This window comes from Balaenoptera ricei, chromosome 19, assembly GCF_028023285.1.
Source record: "Balaenoptera ricei isolate mBalRic1 chromosome 19, mBalRic1.hap2, whole genome shotgun sequence".
Taxonomy (NCBI): Eukaryota; Metazoa; Chordata; class Mammalia; order Artiodactyla; family Balaenopteridae; genus Balaenoptera; species Balaenoptera ricei.
The window spans coordinates 15,663,815-15,687,891 of NC_082657.1; the positions used below are offsets into that span (position 1 = coordinate 15,663,815).

A 24,077-nucleotide genomic window follows, 5' to 3' on the forward strand; every position below is an offset into this window, starting at 1 on the left:
CTTCAGGCTGCAGCGTTCTGGCGTTTCGGAGTGAGGACTGCACTTCCCGGCGGCGCCCGGGACTTGGGAATGAATTCTCAGCGGAAACTTGAGCACCCCCTTTCCCCGCCTGTGGGCCACATTTCCCAGAAGCCTCTACGGGCCACAACCCTTTCTTACCCCTCCGCAGCCACCTATTGCTACCTCGACCTGTGGGTTTGCCCAGGTTCTCGGAGGATGCTCGCGTGCGGCTGGGCGGTCAGGACTGGGCTTCATTGAAGCTTGGAATACGACGCGACTTGGGGCGGAGAAGACTGATGTGCCGGTTCAGGCTCTAGTTGGATTTTTCCCCCCTCTGGACTACATTTCCCCGAGGGCTCCGCGGTGTTTGCGGATTCGGCCGAAGTTGGCTGACCGGTGTGAGTTGCCGGGAGTTCGGGCGCAAAGGATCGGGGCATTCCAGGTTGCCTCGCTCACTGGTTTGGGGCGGATTCAATCAGACTGGAGTGAGAGGACCCCGGAAGAGTGGACGGTGAGGAGGCTCGTGGCAGGGCTGGGGTCTGTCGGGAGTTTTAAATATGGCTGGCCGTCGGGCATGTCCAAGCTGCGTGCCCGCGCTTGGAAAATAAAGGACGACGGGGAGGGTGGTTCTCTCCAGGCCGCTTGTCGACACTCGGGGGTGGGAGGTATGGGCCGCGCGCCATCACGGGTGGGAGTGGCTTCAGGCTGGCGCGGGGGGCGGGCTGGGGATGTCTGGAGGTCATGGGTGTCGCAGCTGTGTGGCCTCCTGCCTGGGGAAAGTCCGTGAGATACTCCCTGGTGTTGGTTTGTGCGCCAGACGTCCGGTGCTCGGCAACCAGTGCCTCGCGGGCCCGTGGTGGGTACCCTATCAAAGCGGGACTCTCTGTGGCTCTTGTGTGCGCGCGCCCAATGTGGCCACGTCGCAGACTCTGCCCTTTGGAGCTGGGAATGGCGCCCTCTTTGTACATTTTTGGTCGGCGCTGAGTGGGTTCCGCGGGTGAGTGGGTTCCGGGCGTCTACCTCAGGCCGGGATTGCGCTCCCATTGCACTCTCTAGCCCAAGAACTGGCACAGCTGCAGTCGCTCGCTCTCCAGCGCAGTGAATGGCGTTCTCCTGGGGCTGTTTATGGTGGTGTCGGGGGGGTTTCTAGAGCTTTGGGCTGGGAGCCCCCCTCCTACTTCCACTCCTCTGTTCTTTCACCGTGTGACCACCAAGGCCCAGGCAGGTGCCCTCAGCCTAAAGTTCAGGCATGTGGGACTCTTAACAGGTGAATCCAACTAGGATGTTTCTTGGAGGCACAGATCTGGGCTCAGTGTAAGGTACTGGGGTCTGAAAATACCCAAAGTCAGGCTCTTATGGAGGAAAGAGGCCACAGTCTGGGAGTCTTTCCCAGAACTCCCATCTGGGCCCCTAAGGTCGCCTGCTCTTCTTTTTGATGATGAGAGAGGGTGGTGGGGTTGCAGGCTTCTTTGGTTTGGGGCTCCCTCTCAGTGCCTGGGGTGGGGTAGGGATTTGTGCTGACTTGGCCTCCTCTGAGCTCCAGGAAGGAACTGCTGCCTCTTAGTTTCTTAACCATTTTCTACCTTTTTCCTTCTCTAAGAATCCAGAAGAGGAGGAGAAAAGAGCTGCTGGGCATCAAAAGTCATGGCGGAGGTAAGTTGTATTTGCAATTTTCTTCTTGGAAAGGGCTTCTCTGTTTTCAGGACACTATCCTATTTCAGGATTCTAGCCAAGAGATTTACAGTAGTGATTTGGAGAAAGGGGAAGAGATGGTTTCCTCCTAAACCAGCCAGGAACCTAAACCTGGGCTGTCTGCCTTGCATACATTGTCTTATCTGATCTGGATTTTCCATTTCCCTGGATTTTGTTCAGTGCTATAACAGTCTTGACAGGATGTGCCTCCATGGTTTGGCAGGGAAGTTGAAGAACAGAATAAGTTTAGTTAAGTCTCACTAATTTCTTTGTTGTCCCCTCCAGAGTCACATGCAGTAGCCTATTTGCTTCCAAATTTCTAACAGCTTGGAATGCCTGCCTGCCCCCTTCAGATTTAGATATCCCCCCCCCCAAATAGAAATAACCTAATTGCTCTCTTTCTAACGATTAAAGTAATATAAGATTTTTGCAAAAATTTCAAAATTTGAGGAAGTTATTAAAGTTTATGGCCCATGGTCCCACCACCTAGAGGTTAATCACTATTAATGTTTTAAAATTATTTTGTCTGCACATATGTGTGGGTATGTAATTTTGTTTACTGAATGGGATCACATTACTAATAGAAGCAACTAACTTATTGGGTGTTTACTTTGAGCCACTTCTAGTTTGAAGTTCTTGGTATGTGTTATCTTGTTGAATCCACATAACAACCCTATGAGTCAGGTATGACTGTATTTCATTAATTCAGTGACGCTTTTTCCCCCACATTTTAACTTCTCTGAAATCAGGATGGGTTTTTCAATTCCCTGTAAGTTATAGTTTCATCGATTGCATTTTTTTTCTTTCGTGGTATATGAAGTAATGGTGGCTTTACAGTCAGTGGCATCTCAGATTTTATGAAATATATTATTATTCTAAGTTGACAGATGAGAAAATAGATTCTGTTAAGTCACTTGGTCCAAAATTACAGTTAATAAATGAATGATACAGTTGGGATTTCTAAATTGCCTACTGATTTCTTCTGCCCATTTGTCAGTTTATACGTTAAGCATATTTTCTCTTTGTCATTTATAGGTTGTTTTCGAAATATTTTTTCAGAGTTAATCTATCTTTTGTGTGTTTTTAAGATTCAGAGTTTTCAAAAAATGTTTTCTTTATGTCATGCCAGAAGGTCTTCTCTACAAAAATAGAAAGTCACTCATTTTTCTAAAGTATTTTTGTCTAAACAATTTAATCCTTAAGGTATCTGGTTTGAGATATAACTAGAGAATGTTGGCTGTAAAATTCCTAGTTGATTTTAAAGAATGGCATGCTATTTGTAGTATGTGAAATTTGGGGTTTTTTTCCTGGATGTGTCTGAGTGTAGGTCTTCCTTTATTAATTCTGTCCACTTGCTTTTCAAGGATTCTTTTCACCCTAAAGACTAAAGAAATATTCTTTCTTTTCTGGATGAATCTGTTTCTTCCTTTCTCTTTGACTTTTCTGAATCCTGTGAGAACTTACTGAGTTTGTCTTCCAATTTCCATTCTGGCCGGACCCTTCCTAAGATTCTCAGAAGAGGACCACATTCTCCCCATCAATTCTCAGCACATTTTGGTGAGGAAGAAAGTCTAGCTCCCTTTTGCCCTTCAACCTTCGACTGTCCATTTCTCCCTCTGTTTCCCCCTCTCCTCAGAGTGATCATTGTACTTTCGCTGTATTAATAAGAGGCTCTGCACTGCATAAAAGGATAGAGTCTTACCCCATTTCCGTCATTTATTAGCTCTCAGACCATGGCTTCCTCATAACTTCTTCTGTATAATGTAGTCTACAGGGTTTGGGGAATATGCTGGTAATGGAAATTCACCTGAATGTGCACTTACACCAGCAACCGGGAGGTCCCCAACTCCTACTTCCTGATCTCCCCAACATTCAGTGTGGCGGCAGATCCCTTTGCATCTGTACCTTTCCTGCTCCTTGGTCTCATGCCCTGTGACCTCACTCCACTGTCTGTGTGCCAGACGAGACTTTTGTGGAAGTGGGTGGTACGTTGACCTAATTGTACTCCCTGGCTCTAGGTTATTCCTCCAAAATAAAATAGGCCAGTTATGTCACTTCCTTTATTCAGTGAATCCCTGTTACTTTCAGGATAAAGCTCTAGCTGTTTCACATTCATTGTTTATTTACTAAAAAGCACATTCTATATTTACTAGAGCACCAATCCTAGTACTGGACTAAAGTGGTGAGAAAAGATTGTATGTTTAGTCCTGGCAGAGGTGACCGTCACCCAAGACCTTTCTGTTCTGATCCCTTTGGACTTCTTCAGCATCGCTTCTATGTACTCCTTGCCCAGAATCCCTCACCAGTTACCCCAGTGAACTGTCTGCTCCTCAGACACACAGAATTCAATTAGTCTCCCTCTCTACCTCCAACTTACCACGTTCACTCTGCTTGGAATGCTGCTTGGTCTGTTTTTGTTTGTTGGAGTTCTCTTCCTTTTCAGGGTCCCAGTTAATCTTCTACATGTTACATGAAATTCTCCACATTCCCCTCAACCTAAGTGAGTCACTGTACCTCATTTCCCATAGGAAGTTTCTTCTACTTGTAATCGGAGCTCATGTATCCTGCTTAAAATCCCTGACCTGTGAGGGAATTCCCTGGTGGTCCAGTGGTTAGGACTCCACACGTTCACTGCTCAGGGCACGGGTTCAACCCCTGCTTGGGGAACTAAGATCCTGCAAGCCACATGGCACAGCAAAAAAAAAAAAAAAAAAAAATCCCGAGACCTCTAAAGGTCTCGTGAGCTGATACTTGTTTTCAGTCTCATTGCTCTGCTCCCTCTCTAACTTGACTTTAGCCGTTCTCAGAATGCACAGTGCTATCTCTGGCCTCCGTGGCACAAGAAGCACAAGAGGGGCACTTATCCCTCACCGCCACTTTCTCGGGGTTCTGTGAAGCCTACTTCACTTTCCTGATTATGCTTGCTGCCTCTGAGTGACTACATTCCCCTGTGTTGCATCTGTTCTTATCACACTGTATTGTAACTCTCGTTTAAAAACTGCTTTTATTAAATATTGAATAGTAAAAAGTGTTTATGGTGTGGTGAATGACTGAACACCCATATTTAAGAAGTAGAGCATTAAGCATTGTTAAAAACCCCATGTGTGCTGTGAATCATCCCAATCCAATTCCCTTTTCTGCCCCTCAGAGGTAACTGTTATTCTGAATTTTATGTTTTTCTTCCCTTGCTTTTCTTTACAGTTTTAATCATATGTGTTTATTGTCATTTTAAAATTTGATATAAATAAAATCAAACTTTGGAATCTTCTGCAACTTCATTACTTGTCTCTCAACGTATATTCATGAGATTCATTCACATTGTGAATTTATCCTACTGTATAGCCATCTACTGTATAAATATATATATTTTTTCTTTCATATTACTGTCATTATTCCTATGAGCATCCTTGAATTTGTCTCTTGGTATCATGCACAAGAATTTCTCTAGGTATATAACTGGAAATGGAATTGTTGGGTCATAGGGTATGTGCATCTTTAATCTTACTAGACATTGCCCAGTTGTTCTAGTGTTTATACCCAGTAGTAAATCCTGTTACTTCATATCCTCACCAAATACTTGGTACTGTCAGACTTCAATTTTTACCCATTTGGTGGGTGTGAATTGCTATGTTATTCTGAATTTAAATGTGTGTATCTTGGTTTTAAATGAAGTTGAGCCCCCTTTCATGTTTTCTCTTCTCTGAAGTACCATTTCATCTCATTTTCTAATTTTTCTATTGAGTTTTATATTTCCAGATTTTTGTTCCCTTTAATGCTTTGTAGGCATTCCTTAAATATTGTGGATTGTCAGTCATATGTGCTGTACATGCTTTCTCTCATTTTTTGTCTTGACTTCTAACCTTCAGATAGTAGAAATTCTCAATTTTAATGCCGTCAAATTTAACACTGTTTTCCTTTACTAATTTATGTATGTCTTGTTTAAGAAATCTCTTTTCTCCTAAGAGTAAAGATATTCTCCCATAATGTTTTCTATAAATGGTTTTGTTTTGCCTTTTGTGTTTAAGCTTTTAATTCACTTGGGGTTGATTTTTACGATGGTGTATGGCAAGGGTCCAATTTTACTTTTTCCATTTGGATAACTAACATCCCAGCATCATTTATGGAAAAGGCCATTGCAAAGGTTTAGGCAAACTGCACAGCCTAAGGGAATAAACCCTGTAAGACTGCCTGCTCTCACTTCAGATGCCAGCTGCAAGTTTGAAGGCCCCAGGGCCACCCTCACTTCAGACCAGCTGGCTATAAACTTAGAAATTCTCACAACCACCCTCAGGTCCAACAATTTATTAGAAAGACCCACAGAACTCACTGAAAGCTATTATATTCATGGTCACATTTATTACAGGGAAAGGATACATTAAAATTAGCCAAGGGATCACTATATTGTACACCTGTAGCATATAATATTGTACATCAACTATACTTCAATTTAAAAAAAACTTGCAGTCTTACTGGACAGATAGAAAAACAACAACAACAAAATTAGCCAAGGGAAAAGATGCATAGGATAGAATCTGGGAGGGTTCCAAACTTGAAGTTTACCTTCCCAATATTGATATGTGATAACATGCAGGGAAGCTCACCTGAGCTCAGTGTCTAGAGTTTTTATTGAGGCTTCATTGCATAGGCAAGATTGAATCATTTTCATGTGGTTAAATGCAATCTCCAGCATCTCCCTTCCCTACTTGCCTGGAAGTCAAGCTGATATCACATAACCCAAAGCCCCAAGGTTCTGATGACATGGTTGGTCTTTCTGGCATGGCCAGCCCCTACCCTGCGTAGTTTCATTAGCATAAACTAACATATGTGGTCTTGGGGGCCCACCATAAATAACAAAGACACTCCTGTCACTTGGGGAATTCCAAGTGTTTAGAGGTTGTCCTATTAGCTAGACAAAGGCAAGAATCTCACTTTGGAGGCCAAATTTCTTACTCCACAATCATCCTTTCCTCTCTGTACTTCAGTGGCAATTCTGTCATAAATTAAGTTCATATATATATATATCTATCTCAATATATGCGCTTTGGTCTGTTCTGTCCTTTCTAATCCACTGGTCTGTTTGTTTTTCCCTAGTGGCCTATTTGTCTATCCCTCCACCAAAACCACATTGTCTTAATTAAGACAGCTTTGTAATAATATTTGATATTTGGTAAGTCATGTTCCTCTACCATCATAGTCTTGTCCTCAAAGAGTGGCTTAGCTGTTCCTGGCCTTTGGATTCTCCATATAAATTTTAGAATTGGCTGATCAAGTTACATAGAAATCCAGTTGGGATATCAATTCACACAGCATTGAATCTTAGATCGTTTTGTGGAATGTTGACATTTTTACAGTATTGAGTTTCCCTCTCACTCTATGTGGTATAACTCTGCTGATTTCAATTTTGTATAATGGTTTCCAATAAAGTTTTTTAATTGGAGTCTTACACGTCTTTTGTTAATTTTATTCCTAGGTATTTTTATATTTTGTGTTTTTTGTAAATGGTATTAATTTTTAGACTAATTTTCTCATTGTTTCTTGTATACAGACATGAAATTGATTTTTAGATAATGATTTTATAGCCATCCAACTTGCTGAACTCATTTATTGTAATATCTTGTAGGTTCTTTCGGATTTGGGGTCGTCTAACTTAGATAATCATATCATTGATGAATAAGGACACTTTTTGTGTGTAAATAATTGTGTTATCTGTAAATATTGATGTTTTCCTCTTTTCAGTCTTTATTTGGTGCTAATTCTTGTCTTATCACACTGGTTCCATCTCCCAGAACAGTATTGACTGGTGAGAATTTGGGCACCTTTTCTTAGTCCCAGTTTTAGAGAGAATTCCTTTGATGTTTCACTTGTATTTATGATGCTTTCTCTTGGATTTTTGGTTTTTTTCAAGATGTCCTTTATCAGGTTAGAGACATTACTTTTTATTCCTAATTTGCTCTGAATTTTTAATCACGAATGAATATTGAATTCTTTGAAACATCTTTCTACATCTCTTGAGGTGATCTTATGGATTTTCTCTTTTAATTTGCTAATGTGTGCTTAGTAACTTTAATTGATTTCTAAAATCATTTATACCTTGTTACACCAGGAAAAACCTAACTTGGCCATGATGTGTTATGATTCTTTTTCATATTGCTGAATTCAGTTTGCTAATAATTTATTTAGAATTTTTACATCTGTAGCTTGTGTAAGATTGGCCTATAATTTCCATTCTTCATAAAATCTTTGTGCAAGTTATGTTGTCAAGGTTACTCTAGTCCAGGAGTCAGCAAACTGTGGCCCTGGCCTGTAAGCCAAGAATGTTTTCCACATTTTTAAATGGTTAGAAAAAAAATTAAAAGAATAATAATATTTTATGACATGTGAAAATGATATAATTTAGATTTCAATGTCCATAAATAAGGCTTTATTGGAACATAGCTGCACTCATTCATTCATGTAATGTCTATGGCAACTTCCATGCCCCGGTGAGAGTAGAGTAGTTGCAAGAGATGGTAATGACCCACAGACTTTTAAATATTTACTTGGGCTTCCCTGGTGGCGCACTGGTTAAGAATCTGCCTGCCAATGCAGGGGACATGGGTTTGAGCCCTGGTCCGGGAAGATCCCACATGCTGCGGAGCAACTAAGCCCGTGTACCACAACTACTGAGCCTGTGCTCTAGAGCCCATGAGCCACAACTACTGAGCCCACGTGCGACAACTACTGAAGCCCGCGTGCCTAGAGCCTGTGCTCCACAACAAGAGAAGCCACTGCAGTGAGAAGCCCGCGTGCAGCAACGAAGACCCAATGCAGCAAAAAATAAATAAATAAATAAATAAATAAAATTTTAAAAATAAAATATCTACTTTCTGTCCCTTTATAGAAAAAGTTTGCTGACTTCTGGTCTAGCCTCATAAAATATGTCATAGTGTTCCCTTCTCTTCTTTTTTCTTTTTCCCTTGGTAGGATGGGGGGAGGCTTTGAGTACAGTGTTAATCATAATCTTCACTTCATGGCACATTGTTGTTGGTCTGGGCAAGGTTGTTCTCTTGTTCTGATGATTTATTTACTTCTCTTCCATTCCATTTACCACTCCCCCCCCATAGGCAATCCTATTAAGGTGCATCTTTTTATTAGTATGTATTCATGAAAAATGTTTGTGTCTTGTCTTAAAGTCCAGTGTGGTCAGTTTTTCTGAATCTTCCAGATATGATTGAGATGATTATTATTTGAGTTGGGTGCATTTTTCTGTATGTGGCCAATAAATCAAGCTCACTAGTTTTATTATTTAAATGTTCTCTATTTTTACTGACTTTTTATCTGTGTTATCTATCAGTTATTTTGAGAGGTATGTTAAATCTCCCATAATGATGAGGGTTTATCTGTCATAATTCTGTTCCTTTTTGTTTTGTGTGTATGTGTATGTACTATATATATTTATTATTTGTTAGGTGTGTACACGTTATCTACTAGTCTTTTACTTCCAGTCTTTCTGGATGTTTATGTTTTGGATGTGTCTCTTGTAAACAGCATATAACTGGGCTTTGGTTTTTGACCAACTTTATCTTTTAATGAGAGCATTTAGTCTATACAGTGGTTGTAATTACTGACATAATTGAAAGTATCTTTGTTGACTTAGTTTGTGCTTTTTATTCTACCTTTTCTGTATTTTATTATCTCATTCCATTTTCCCTTCTGTGAGTTTGAAAGTTATAAACTATGTTTGTTTATTTATTGCTTACCTTAGACATTTTAACATACTTTCTTACCAGTGTCTGAAACTAAAGAACATCCTTATGATCTTGCTCAATAGTATGAGGAACTAGATATTCCAGCTGATCAAACAACTTATATTGTAGTCAGGTATTTTTCTTTCATTGTTTTTTTTTTTAGTCCATAAAACATTTTTATTATTTTATATATTGAATGTTAGCTTAGTTTATCCACATTTTTGCCATTTTAAAGAACGGCACCATTCACCATTCTTACATCTCAAACCCTCTATCTGGGAACACTTTCCTTTAGTTGGAAGTACATACATTAATGAATTTCTGTTCTTTTGGTTTTTTGAAAATGTTTTTATTTGTCCTCACTTGTGAGAGAGAATTTTTATTCTGTCATCTCTGATTTGCATTGTTGCTGTTGAATAGACATCTGTCAATCAGACTGTTATTCTCTTGTAGACAATCTGTCTTTAATATCAAATTACTTTTAACATAGTCTCTGTTTTTAATGCTCTGAAGTTTTGATATAATTGCCCTGGATTTCTTTTTATTTATTGTTTGAGACTCATTTGGCTTCTGAATAATGCTTTCTTTTGCCAGTTGTGAAAATTTCTTAGACATTATGTCTTCAGTTACTACCTTTTTCAGTCCTTTCTCCTTTTTTCTTCTAGAACTCTAATTAGATATGTTAAACCTTCTTACTTTATCTTCTTAACCTCTTAATACTTTCCCACATTGTCTTTGATAGCATTCTGCGTAATTTCTTTTTAAATATTTCAGTCCAGTAATTTTTCTCTTCAGAGATATTTATTCCAGCCATTGTATGATTTAATTTTAAGTATTATGTTTTTTATTCTAGAAGTTTTCATTTTTTTCTTTTAAATCTACCTGTTATTTTCGTGGAGTTTTGTTTCTTAATACCTTACCCCCTTTCTAAAAAACATATACCTGTGTTATCTGCGTAATATGTAAATTTTTGCAGGTGTGATATTTTCCCTCCAACATTTTATTATGGAAATTTTCAAATATAATGAAAGTTGAAACAATTGATTTTCCTGACTCTTGGATCATGGAATTATGCCTCTTTGCCTGTTTCATTTTTATTTAATTTTTTATTTAGGTGAAATTCACATAACATACAATTAATCATTTTAAAGTGTACAGTACAGTGGCATTTAGTTCATTCACAATGTTGTGTTGTTTTATTATTTTTGACTCTTTGGTCATTTTCCTTGGAATTCTACCCATGGATTCTTGAGGTCTGGATGAAGGTTGTTCCTGTAGGACACATCTGGGCTTGCTTCTTCCAGGAGCACTGCCAAACCAGAACCACGTTAAAGTAGATTCATACATAGATGGTAGGTTTTTTAGATTCACTTTAGTAATAGGAATGTGAGCTGAGACCTGTGTGAGGGCTAATTTGTGGTTACAGTTCCTCAGGGGAGAATATTTTCCTTCCACCAGCAGCCAGAGTTCAAGTCAGGCAGTTTTCCTTGTAGCCCCTGAGAATGGGAGTGCTGCTTCTACTTTTCCCTTATTCTGAGGGCCTGGTCCTAGAGGTCCCAGGTCTTTGCAGTACAGAACCAATTGGACTCCCATCTGGGCCAGCTGTAGGCTTGATCTCCTATCTCCCTACCCTTTAAGGTCATGAATATCAAAGCTTATGGTCATCTGGGCTCAGCAGAGGTTCTCTGGTAAAATAAGCATCAGTGGCTCAGCACACTCCTCTTGGTTCCCATTTTGACTTAGTTTTAGCCTCTTGGGATTATTTTCTGTCTTTGCCAGTTCATCATTACATTCCGTTAAAATCTTTTTAATACTGAGTACATTGTTTTTCAGCTGGCGATTTGGTCGTGGTAACCAGTCCCCCACAGAGCTTGATGTCCGGTGATTGTCTCTATTTTTCTGTTTTTCTCCCTGATTCTGAGCTTTTTAAGGACAAGTGCTGGGTCAGACTCATCATGTCCCCAGTGCCCACACAGAGCCAGAGTCATGTGGGATTTTGGTTGAAATTTTTGGATAAAGGAATTTTGTTTGCAGAACTGCTTCTTTCCTCCTTTCACTTCTACTTTTGATTTTCCCTCATAGAGTGCTGTGCTCAGCAGTGACAGACAGAGCAGACCAAGCATTTTCTGCTTCCCTAAGTGCAGAGTCCAGCTCAGGGTTCTTGCAAAGAATCAGGAAATCCCTGGCTGCATCTGCAAGAGTCAGAAGTGGAAGGCATTCAGCTATAGAATTGGAGAAATCTAGATTTAAAGCCCAGCAATGCCATTGCTTACTGCAGATTTGAGTAAATGACTTCACTTCTCTAACCTAAAGTTTCCTTTGAGTTAAGATTCATAGGCCTCTCCTGAGGATTAATACATACAAGGCACCAGGAACTTAAAGTGCTTAATGCGCAATAATTGTGCTTGAGATGCAGTGAACACTGCCTATCAACAGGAAGGCTGAGGGTGGGGTGAGAAGGAATAATGTCAGGCAGGAAAGCCATGGGTGATCTTGGTTGGGAACCAGAATGTACTTGGCCACAAGGATTCTGAGAATTACGGTTTCATGTACTGGCTCAGTACTGGTGATTCTGGATAGGGTCTTTGTGGAAAGAGGTTCCAGTTTGGGTTCTGAGGGCCCTAGTTCTGGGTTATGGGAACAAAGCCAAGGAGGTACCTGAGTCTTAGGCCTGGAGGAGTCTGGAGACCTCTGTCGCAGAAACCGTCCAGGGCTGGGCCTTCCTAAATATCCTGTGCTCCTGGGCCTGAGGGTGCTGTCATGTCGTTGAGATGCCTCCATGGCTGAGGAGCTCAGTGTCTTTCAGGTAGAACAAGGGTCAACCCAGGGCAGGTTAGAGCAGGCCCTTCTGGGCTCAGATGAGCTCCTGACAGTGGGAAGGTTATTTCTTCTGAATACATTATGGACAGTTGGATTCCCTGGGATTCAGGGAAAGCAAAGGTTTGTTATTCTCCTTCAAATCAAGAAAGAGAAAGAGACTCTGTGTGTGTGTGTGTGTACTCACTGGGTTGCCAAAAGCAGGAAGATAGGAACAGAGGAGGAGAGAGGAAAATTCATTTTCAGTCCTTTGGGAACTCTGAGGTCAGTCTGGTGACTCAGGGCTGCTCTTGCTTCTTCTTCCTTTGCCTTTTTAAGCTTGCTTTTCTCTTAGATGAGCCCAGGATATAAATGATCTGGTTTTGCAACCCTAAAAGCCATTGTTTATATGAATTGATGTTTCTTCTCTCCTTCATTGAAAGCATTTTTTATTCTGGAAGATTTGAACAGTGGATTTCTTTTTCCTGAAACTGCCTGCCTCCCTGAGCCTTTCCAAGGGACTTGTTCCCCACTTCTTCCTATTCCAATGAGTGATGCTACCAAAGGCTGCTGTCCCATAAGTGTCTCTCTGTTCTCCAACAGATGTTTAGCTATTTATTCAGGAAACCCCTTAGCATTCCATGAGTGCTTATCCTTCTACCAGGAGTACTGATGGAATGGGAAAATCAACCCTTGCTGAAAATTTTGTACCTCCCTTGTTAGAGCTGTGCTTTGTTGAAGTGGAGGTGAGTCATTAAGTGAGAGTCCATGTTGCAAACTTGAGTTTTCCAGATAAACAAGAAGGTAATTGACACTGACTTGTTGCACTCTCAGTGTTTGCCCATATCTTTAGCTTTGAGATTCTTTTTGACTGGGAATATGATAGGAGATATGATAGATTCAGTATATGAAGTTATGTGATATTCCAAGGAGTCCGTGGGTCCATTTTGAACTTGTGTGGTGTATACTTATCTTGGGTCACATCAATGTGAGTCTGGATCTTACTCCATCAGTCCTGGTAGTTCTGGAACAAGGAGAGTATAGTTAGGGACAACTTATTGTAACAGGAACAATTTAACCAGATGCATAAATTATTGAGAAGTAACGACTCTTGTAACCGCAAGAGAACTTGTCTAAGCTAGTGCTGCAAAATAAGAACATTGAATACATAAGATGGGGCATCATACAGCCAATGAAAATGATGTCTATTTATAGTGACATGGAAAACAGCTAGGATTAAATATGAGCCTGAGTTTTTAAGAAATTAAATCACATAAGTTATATCCAAATCATAAGAGAGATTTTTAAAGATATCTTTGAATTCTTCAGACTTTTTTTTTTTTGCCGTTCCGCGTGGCTTGTGGGATCTTAGTTCCCCGATTAGAGGTTGAACCCAGGCCCTTGGCAGTGAGAGCACTGAGTCCCAACCACTGGACCTCCAGGGAATTCCTGAATTCTTCAGACTTTTAAACAAGTTTTTAAAACGAGAGAATGGAAGGAGATGGTCACAGTGTTATGTGCTGAACATAGCATGTGCTATGTACATGTACGTACAGTTTCATTTAATTGGAAGACACCAATTATCTGGACTTTGTTTATTCCCAGGCCTGGGTGGATAATGGAAGAGGATAATGCCAAGCGGTTATATCTGTAGTAGCAAGCATGTTTAAAAATGATTTGTACAACACAAGGAATGTAACCAATATTTTATAATAACTATAAATGTAATATAACTTTTAAAAATTGTGAATCACTGTTATATACGTGAAACATATAATTTGTACATCAACTGTACCTCAATTAAAAAAAAAAAAAAAAAGAATGATGTGTGCACCAAGAACGTGTGCTGTGATCATCCTTGTTTCCACACTGACCTATCCATGTTTTCTTTTTTTTTTTCCTAATAGAAGTATAATCAATTTATTGATACAATGTTGTGTTAGTTTCAGGTGTACAGCAAAGTGATTCAGTTATACATATATTGTTTTCAGATTCTTTTCCCTTATAGGTTATTACAAAATATTGTGTATAGTTCTCTATTCTATACAGTAGGTACTTATTGATTATCTATTTTATAAAGAGTAGTATATATATGTTAATCCCAAACTCCTAATTTATCTCTCCCCTGCCCACATTTCCCCTTTAGTAACCATAAATTTGTTTTCTATATCTGTGGGTCTATTTCTGTTTTGTATATAAGTTCATTTGTATCTTTTTTAAAATTTATTTATTTGTTTATTTATTTATATAAACTTATTTATTTTATTTTTATTTATTTTTGTCTGCGTTGGGTCTTTCTTGCTGCGTACGGGCTTTCTCTACTTGCAGTGAGTGGGGGCTACTCTTCGTTGCAGTGCGCGGGCTTCTCATTGCGGTGGCTTCTCTTGTTGCAGAGCACGGGTTCTAGGTGTGCAGGCTTCAGTAGTTGCAGCATGTGGGCTCAGTAGTTGTGGCTCGCAGGCTGTAGAGCACAGGCTCAGTAGTTGTAGCGCATGGGCTTAGTTGCTCCGCGGCATGTGGCATCTTCCCAGCCCAGGGCTCGAACCCATGTCCCCTGCGTTGGCAGGTGGATTCTTAACCACTGTGCCACCAGGGAAGCCTGTATCTTTTTTTTTTTAGATTCCACATATAAGCAATATCATATGATATTTGTCTTTCTCTGTCTGGCTTACTTCACTTAGTATGATAATCTCTAGGTCCATCCATGTTGCTACAAATGGCATTATTTCATTCTTTTTTTATGGCTGAGTAATATTCCATTGTATAAATGTACCATATCGTCTTTATCCATTTATCTGTAGATGGCCATTTAGGTTGCTTCCATGTCTTGGCTATTGTCAGTAGTGCTGCAGTTAACACTGGGGTGCATGTATCTTTTCGAATTATGGTTGTCTCTGGATATATGCCCAGGAGGGGCTTGCAGGATCATATGGTAGCTCTGTTTTTAGTTTTTTAAGGAACCTCCATGCTGTTTTCCATAGTGGCTGTATCAATTTACATTCCCACCAACAGTGTAGGAGGGTTCCCTTTTCTCCAAACCCTATCCAGCATTTATTCTTTGTAGACTTTTTGATGATGGCCATTGTGACCGGTGTGAGGTGATACCTCATTGTAGTTTTGATTTGCATTTTTCTAATAATTAGCAATGTTGAGCATCTTTTCATGTGCCTTTTGACCATCTGTATGTCTTCTTTGGAGAAATGTCTGTTTAGGTCTTCTGCCCATTTTTTGATTGGGTTGTTTGTTTTTGATATTGAGCTGTTGACTGACTCATGTTGAAAGGTCCAGCACATCCTGTTTTCCCAACGGTGTTCCCCTATTGAATTGCTTTCTCAAAATTTCTTTTATTTTATTGTAAAGATTTTGCCCGTTAATTTCTGTGTATTTTTATCTGTGGTTTCAGGACTTGAAGTTCAAAGATGTGGCCATTTACTTCTCTCAAAAGGAGTGGGAGTGCTTGCACTCTGCTCAAAAGGATTTGTACCGAGATGTGATGTTGGAGAATTATAATACCCTGATCTCACTGGGTAAGTTTACCTGCTCTCCAAAATTCAGAATTGGCCTTCTGGAATTTTTATGTTTATTGTTATAAATTTCTTGTGAGTGCCTCCCAAGTGCTTGACTGAATTAATGATTCTTGCTTACCAAAGAATGCTTTTTGTGCCTTGTGAAGTTAGAAATTGGCTGCTCCATCGGACTTTATCTTCTTCAGCCTTTCCTCTGACCCTTAATTTACTTAGTCCTCTTTCCTGATAATCATGGATTGATTTTAATTCTGGGACACCCACAATATAACTTGGTCCTTTTTTTCTTTCTTGAACAGGATTTTCTGATTCTAAGCCAGATGTGATCTCCTTATTGGAGCAGGGGAAGGAACCGTGGATGGTTAACAGCAAGGAGACAAAAGAATGGTGCCCAGGTGAGTAATGGAACTCACCTAATGCAGTGAACATTGGGGTACATGTATCTTTTCGAAGTATTGTTTTCTCCAGATATATGCCCAGGAGTGGGATTTCTGGATCATATGACAAGTCTATTTTTAGTTTTTTGAGGAACCTCCATACTGTTTTCTATAGTGGCTGCACCAATTTACATTCCCACCAAGAGGGTAGGAGGGTTCCCTTTTTTCCACACCCTCTCCAGCATTTGTGATTTGTAGACTTTTTGATGATGGCCATTCTGACCAGTATGAGGTGGTACCTCATTGTAGTTTTGATTTGCATTTCTCTAATAATTAGCAATGTTGAGCATCTTTTCATGTACTTGTTGGCCATCTGTATGTCTATTTAGGTCTTCTGCCTATTTTTTGATTGGGCTGTTATTGAGTAGGATTACATAGATTTTTATTGTTGTGTAAAACTGTCAATATTCTAGGACACTGGTGTAGGCACATGAACAGATTTGCTCTAATGACAGGCTTGCTTCTGCGTTAACTGCCATATGCGTCGGAAGTGATGTAGGGAGAGCATATTGAAGCTGGGAAGGAATCAGAGGCAGGAAGACACCTCTATCACCTGTTAAATAATTAGAAGCATGGAGTGATAAGTGAATCTCAAGTCACTCTCCTAATCTCATTATCTTTAGCATATTTCTCTTTATTTCCATCTGAAAACGCTTAATCTACTGATTAGTTTATTTAACATTAATTGAACTGTATGCTGGGGTTGGTTATATCATGGAGCATAAAATAAGTATTATGTTAGTTCTAGGCCACTTAGGGAGAAATTGTACCAGTAGATAAACTGATGAACAAATATGTAATTCTAGAACTGAGAAAAAGATCGAGGGCAAAGAACAGGGTACATGACAGAAAATTAAGATATTTAGAATGAGAGAAGCTGGCCATGGAGAGATCTTGGAACACAAAACATTCATGAAAGATGAAACATTTCCTGAAAGGGTCTAAGATGAGAAAGTAATTGGCATGATATGGGAGTCAAATGGATGCCAGTATAGTGAGCTCATGGTGAGTCAAGGTGAGAGCACCTCAAAATGAAGGTGAATAGGGAAGCAGGGGCCAGATACTATAGAATTTTGCAGGTCTGGTAGGGAATTTTGTTTTTTTTTTTAAGTGCAGTGGGAAAGGCACTGTATTTAAACAGTGAGTGCCACACTTTGAGTTGCCTCAATCAGTGAGGGAGATTAAAAAAAAAAAAAACGAATGGCCATTCATTCACCAAACAGTCATTGAGTATTTACTCTGTATAGGTACAGTAAAGGGTGAGCAGACAATAGAGAAGTAAACAAGTTAAAATATAATCTGTTGAGTTTTGAGGTGAAGTATACTAATGTCTGCAAGATGGATTGATGGATGGAGGGGTAGATAGATGTGTGAAAACGCAAGTAGAGCCAAATGTTTATTGTAGAGTCTAGCTAGTGGGAATATGGGGGTTCCCTGTCTGATTCTTTTCATTTTTCTTTATGTTTGAAATTTTTCATAATAATGTTGGAGAAATAGATTAAATGACATGTGTACTGCAGAAAAATGCAGTAAGTAGTGTGATAAGGGTCCTGTTTTGTAAAGCGTGGTCTCTTGGGGAATCCCCAGGTGGCCCAGTGGTTAGGACTCGGTGCTTTCATTGCCAGGGCCCGGGTTCAATCCCTGGTTGGGGAAGTGAGATGCCATGGGGCATGGCCAAAAAAAAAAAAAAATAGTGGTCTCTTTAAGTCTGCGTTTGCATAGAGGTCAGTATGAAGTAATTGAAAGAGCCATATTGATATCTTAGGGAAGATATTTGCAGGCAGAGATTCTGAAGGAGAGGTGTGCTTGGCAAGTTTGAACATCCAGTTGGTCAGGGAGCTGGAACAGAGTCAGCTAAGGGGAGGAGATAGGCAGTGAGGTTAGAATGAGGTAGTGCAGGACAAGTTCAGGGAAGGCCCTGTAGATCACAGGAGGATTTTGACTTTTACTCTGCATGAGAGGGAAATACAGTGGAGAATTTTGAGCAGAAGAATGGCATGATCTAGCTTATTTTAACAAGAACAGTCCAGCCACTGTGTTGTGTGTGGAATGTAAGGAGGAAGTAGGGAGATACTCCAGGATAGTGTTTTGTTAATCTTGGTGAGGGATGGCTTTGGACAAGGTGATCGCTACTAGAAATACTAGTAGAAGTAGTCAAAACCTGGATATATTTGAGGCTAGAGATGAGAGGACTTGCTGTTAGATAATGTCCTACTCTAGATTCTCATTTAGTTGCTTGGGTCCTGGACATTATATTTTTAACAAGTTCCCCAGCTGATTCTGATTCTTAACCAGAAGCGAAAAATCACTTCCTTCACAAGCTCCCCTCATTTTCTCTGTTCTTATTTCCCCCCCTCCAACCCTTTTTTTCAAGTTGCAATGCAGTGTTAAGAGCAGTTTACATTATTATTTTTAGTTTGTCATTTCTACCTGAGAACTTTCCTCTCCTGCAACATGAAAATACCCACTATTTTCTTTGTTATCTTACAGACTGGGAGTCTAGAAGAGAAACCAAGATGCTAAAGGAGGACAGTTATGAAGTTCAATCATTGCAACCAGAGATAACAAAAAGACTTACAAGCTCTACTCTTGAGTGCACTAGGGTCAGAAGTAACAGAGAAATCAGATGCCACTTGGAGAGGCTACAGGAAGGACGTTTCAGACAAGCCATAATAACCTCTGAAGAAAGATCCACTTCCATTCAGCGCACAGATCATAGAACACCTCAGACAACTCATACTGGAGCAAAATCCTGTGAATCCAAGGAATGTAAGACTTTCAGGTACCAATCACACCATAGTCAACATGAAAGAAGTCATAATAAAGAAAAAGGCTCTAAATGTGGAGAATGTGGGAAAGCCTTTAATAGTAGGTCAGACTTGATTAAGCATCAGAGAATTCATGAAAGCAAAAAAAGTGATGAAAATAAGAAATGTGCCTTTATTCGTGACGCTCAGATTACTAAATCTCAGAGCATTAATACTGCTGAGAAACCTCACAAATGTAAGGAATGTGGGAAAGCCTTTCATTCTAACTCACAACTTAGTAAACATCAAAGGATTCATATAGGTGAGAAACCCTATAAATGTACAGAGTGTGGAAAGGCATTTCCATCTACCTCACAACTTAATTTACATCAGAGAATTCATACTGATGAGAAATACTATGAATGTAAGGAGTGTGGGAAAGCCTTTACCCGTCCCTCACACCTTCTTCGACATCAGAGAATCCATACTGGTGAGAAACCCCATAAGTGTAAGGAATGTGGGAAAGCTTTTCGTTATGACACACAACTTAGTCTTCATCAGATAATTCATACTGGTGAAAGACGCTATGAATGTAAGGAATGTGGGAAGGTCTATAGTTGTGCCTCACAACTGAATCTACATCAAAGAATTCATACTGGTGAGAAACCTCATAAATGTAAGGAATGTGGGAAAGCTTTTATCTCTGATTCACATCTTGTCCGACATCAGAGTGTTCATACTGGTGAGAAACCATATAAATGTAAGCAATGTGGGAAGTCTTTTCGTCGTGGCTCAGAACTTACCAGACATCAGAGAGCTCACACGGGTGAGAAACCTTATAAATGTCGGGAATGTGAAATGGCCTTTACTTGTAGCACAGAACTTATCCGACATCAAAAAGTTCACACTGGTGAGAGACCCCATAAATGTAAGGAATGTGGGAAGGCTTTTATTCGAAGGTCAGAACTTACTCATCACAAGAGGAGTCACAGTGGTGAAAAACCCTATGAGTGTAAGGAATGTGGGAAGGCCTTTGGTCGTGGCTCAGAACTTAGTCGACACCAGAAGATTCATACTGGTGAGAAACCCTATGAATGTAAGGAATGTGGGAAAGCCTTTATTCGTGGCTCACACCTTAGTCAACATCAAAGAATTCATACAGGACAGAGGAGTGAATGAAGACATGTGGCAAGCTTGGAATTTAATTGACACCTGGAAATTCATACTAGTAAAACACAAACAAAAACCCCTGTAATTGTAAGGAATGTGGGAAAGCATTTAAGGATAACAACTTAATATCAGAGTTCATACTGTGGATGTGAGGCAGTCCAGAATTTGACATTTGTTACTGATAAAAAACCTTATAAATGAATTGGGAGGGGTGTATTTGTGTTTCAGAATTTATTAGACATCAGAGTTCAATCAATTGGTGAAAAAGTGAAGAACTCCATGAATATAAGGAAAGTGGGAAGGCTTATTAGGAAAGCAGTGTTAGAGACATTAATCATTCTAACTTTTCTCAACATCAAGGGTCATTAGCCCTTATGGGAAATCAGGAGTCACAATATAAATATTTATATGGAGCACCAGTTTGCTTTAGCTAATTATTCATCTGATAATTCGTACTAGAGGAAGGCTACATTGTTAAAAATGCAGCAGATTCTTCCATTCCATTCAACTCTTGTTAAATGTTTGCAAGCTCATTCTCTAAAATTAATCTGAACTGAATCAGAGTGGGAAAGGATTTAACCAATATTTACTGTTTACTTGGCTTCACCATTATTACTCATTTCTTATAGGGCTAATTACTTAACCAAATTCTCTCATTTATCAATTAGTAATATTAGCACCATATTTCTTAGTAGCATTGTGTATATTGTATCCCTTAGAATAGTGTCTGGCGCATATTGAAAGTGTGTTAAATAAGAGGGGCTTTATTCTTAATTTTGTTTTCCTAATTGTGTATTAGAGATCATATGAGAGGAAGGCCTTATGTGTGCAGTGACTATATGAACATCTTACATCATCTTGCTTCATGGAATGTTAGATAGTTCCTTCTGCAGAAAAATTTTAAAACTGAAGCTTTTCATAGGTTGCCCTTTCCCCCGTTAGGGGATTCATGATGTAAAGAACCCCAGTAGAATAAAAGTGGGGTGCTATGAGGTCAGAGGGAAGACTTAGATAATTTTTTTTAAGACCTTCCAAAAAACAAGAGACATATACCATGATCTCTGGCCTCTCTTTTAGTGAATTAGAAAATAAAGCCTCAGCCAAAATCCATTTCTCCACAAGGAAATTTAAGATACTTGTATAAATAATTTTTACATTAAAAAGGAAATCAAAGCAGGGCTTCCCTGGTGGCTCAGTGGTTAAGAATCCGCCTGCCGATGCAGGGGACATGGGTTCGAGCCCTGCTCTGGGAAGATCCCACATACTGCCGAGCAACTAAGCCCGTATGCCACAACTACTGAGCCTGTGCTCTAGAGCCCGCGAGCTACAACTACTGAGCCCGAGTGCCACAACTACTGAAGCCCGTGTGCCTAGAGCCCGTGCTCTGCGACAAGAGAAGCCACCCAATGAGAAGCCCGGGCACCGCAATGAAGAGTAGCCCCTGCTTGCCGCTTAGCCCACGCGCAGCAACAAAGACCCAACGCAGCCAAAAATAAAAATAAATAATTTTTTTTTAAAAAAGGAAATCAAGGCAAATTATCATTAGGCAGATTGTCATTCAAATGAATGACAAAGAGACAACTTCATGTTAAAATTTGTAGGACGCAACCAAAGCTTTACTCTGAGGGAATTTAACTTCTTTCAATATATGTAGAAAACAGGGACAATTCAAAGCGAGGATTCATTCTCACTTCCTTATACTTAGTGCACTGCCTATTCCTGGTAGGTTCCCAGTAAACATTTGTTGATCAGAGGAACGAGAGAGTGAATGAATAAGCATCCAACTCTAGTATGTTGAGGTGCTCTAACAAAATAAGTGCAAAGCCCAAAAAAAACCTTAAACTTTTTGAAGTGAAAAAGATTGCACCCTAGAAAGAAAAAACTCAACCGTCATAAGTGAGAAAGGATATGTAACTACAGAAATGAAGGAGGTGAAGAAATAAGCCAATATTGTGGCCGACACTGTTGGTTGCCTGTCCATTGGTATTAACCATTCTCCCTTTGCCAGGATTGCCTGCTGCCCGCCTAAGTCTAAATGCCAGATGCCTGCCCTCCTAATTGCTTTGCAGCTGGGCATGTGTGTAACAGTCCCGGCCATAGAAGATCTAAGCAAAAAGTCTGCAGGTGAGCGTCAGTTAAATATTCTTTACTAACAAAATAGGAGGAAATGGTCTTCCTATATACAGGATGCATGTTTCTGTGTCTGTGTGATACCTGGAATTATGGCCATTTTGCAACCAGGGGAGGCGAGAAACTGAGATTGGCACAGGAATAACTTGTGTCTTTGACATTATTGAGATGATGAAACAATTCAGAACTGCCCTGTGCCCGGACTGGTGTGAACTAAGAAATTCCATGCCTATCTGTTGTAAGTTTATATTCAACTTTATATATCCGAGTCCTGGAAAAAAGTATTTTCCTATATATACACGTTTATTCCACTTTAATTTAGTAAGATGAGAAAATGTTTATATTAAGCTTTTTATAGTGTATGTGAAATTATAGAAAAAGCATTATTTTCCTAAACGTATATGTGTGTGTATATATATACAACTTTGATTTGTTAAGATGTAGGAAATGTCTGTTTGCATTCAGCATCTCACAGTATATGTTTATATGCAATTTTTTTAGTATGACTGAAATCCAGGAAAAGTAGTAGTTTCCTGAATATAGTAAGAACCAAGAAAAAACTAATTAAAGAGCTACACCATATAATTCCTCTAGTACTAGAGTAACTTACAGATAAAATCTAAGTCTTTAAGATATAAAGAGTATCAGCTATGAGGCTAACACAACCCCTGTACCAAATTTGGAAAAGGACAGCATCCAGCTCAAATCAGCTATAAAAATAATCCATTGTACTCATGGTATATGAGTATTCCAATTAAAATAGCAAGCCAAAGCTAGCAGCCTATTAAGAGAAAACAGAGGGTTGTTTTGTCTAGAATAAAATGGTTCATGACCTGATCTGTCAGACTGTAAAAAATGTGATGTATAAATGTAGTGTTTGCACGTTGAAAACTAGACACTAAAACAACTTATCCACTGAAAGTAGTAAACTATTAACAGCATATGCATATTCAACTGCTGTGAGGTCACTGCATTGTCCTCTTAATCACAGCTCATGGGGTGTAGTCAGTCACAGCATTTGGAATAATCACCATCCAGTGTATTCCACCTTTGCCCCACACTTTAGAAAAATATTACATACTAAGTTTAATGTAAACATGTATTATGTGACAGATTAAATTGGTCATAGCTAAATATCAATCAACCCATTGGAGGACAACTTAAAAATTCGAGCATTTTTTTAAAAGAGGGAAATGATCACTAAATTTTATCTATACTTTCTCTACAATTTCTAACATTTTTTGAGTTATAATAAATGTTATAATGAATGTCAAGAAATGATTCTCTGTAGGCTGGGGGTTGCCAAGGGGGAGGGGGATGGGAGAGGGTTGGATTGGGAGTTTGGGATTAGCAGATGAAAACTGGTATATATAGAATGGATAACAACAAGGTCCAACTGTATAGCACAGGGAACTATATTCAATATCCTGTGATAAACCATAATGGAAAAGAATATGAAAAAATATATGTATAACTCAGTCACTTTCCTGTACAGCAGTAATTAACACATTGTAATTCAACTATACTTCAATAAAAAATTTAAAAAAGAAATGATTCTGATTTTTTGCCCATGTATACATATTTCTATTATCAAGATTTGAGAGATCTATATTCCAAATTTATGTAACATGTTTTGCCAAAAATGAGATATACTGCAAAGGTTTAAACAAAACAAAAAGAAGAGCTATCTATACCTATTTTCTGAAGTGCCAACATCAAAAGCCTTTCATCCTTTTCTCCATACTCTCTCATACCCACATTGGAGCTTTATTTTCGTGATGGGGGTTATGGCTGGGAGCGGTGTAGTTTGAATGGGATTGTGCTGACACATTGAAGTATACCCTCCTTTTCTCA

General features: G+C 39.4%; 1 protein-coding gene across 2 annotated transcripts; it reads left to right on the top strand.

Moving 5' to 3' along the window:
* On the top strand, positions 1-23,768 carry LOC132354344 (zinc finger protein 568-like). Of its 2 annotated transcripts, none has more exons than XM_059906257.1 (5): positions 1-511; positions 1,601-1,653; positions 15,619-15,742; positions 16,039-16,134; positions 18,667-23,768. In XM_059906257.1, exons 2-5 carry the CDS (start codon positions 1,645-1,647, stop codon positions 20,100-20,102), a joined length of 1,665 nt encoding a protein of 554 aa, XP_059762240.1. In that variant the 5' UTR covers positions 1-511; positions 1,601-1,644; the 3' UTR covers positions 20,103-23,768. The 2 variants fall into 2 exon arrangements, with proteins under 2 accessions (XP_059762240.1, XP_059762239.1); XM_059906256.1 differs by lacking the exon at positions 1-511 and adding an exon at positions 738-856.
* The last annotated feature ends 309 nt before the right edge of the window (positions 23,769-24,077 follow it).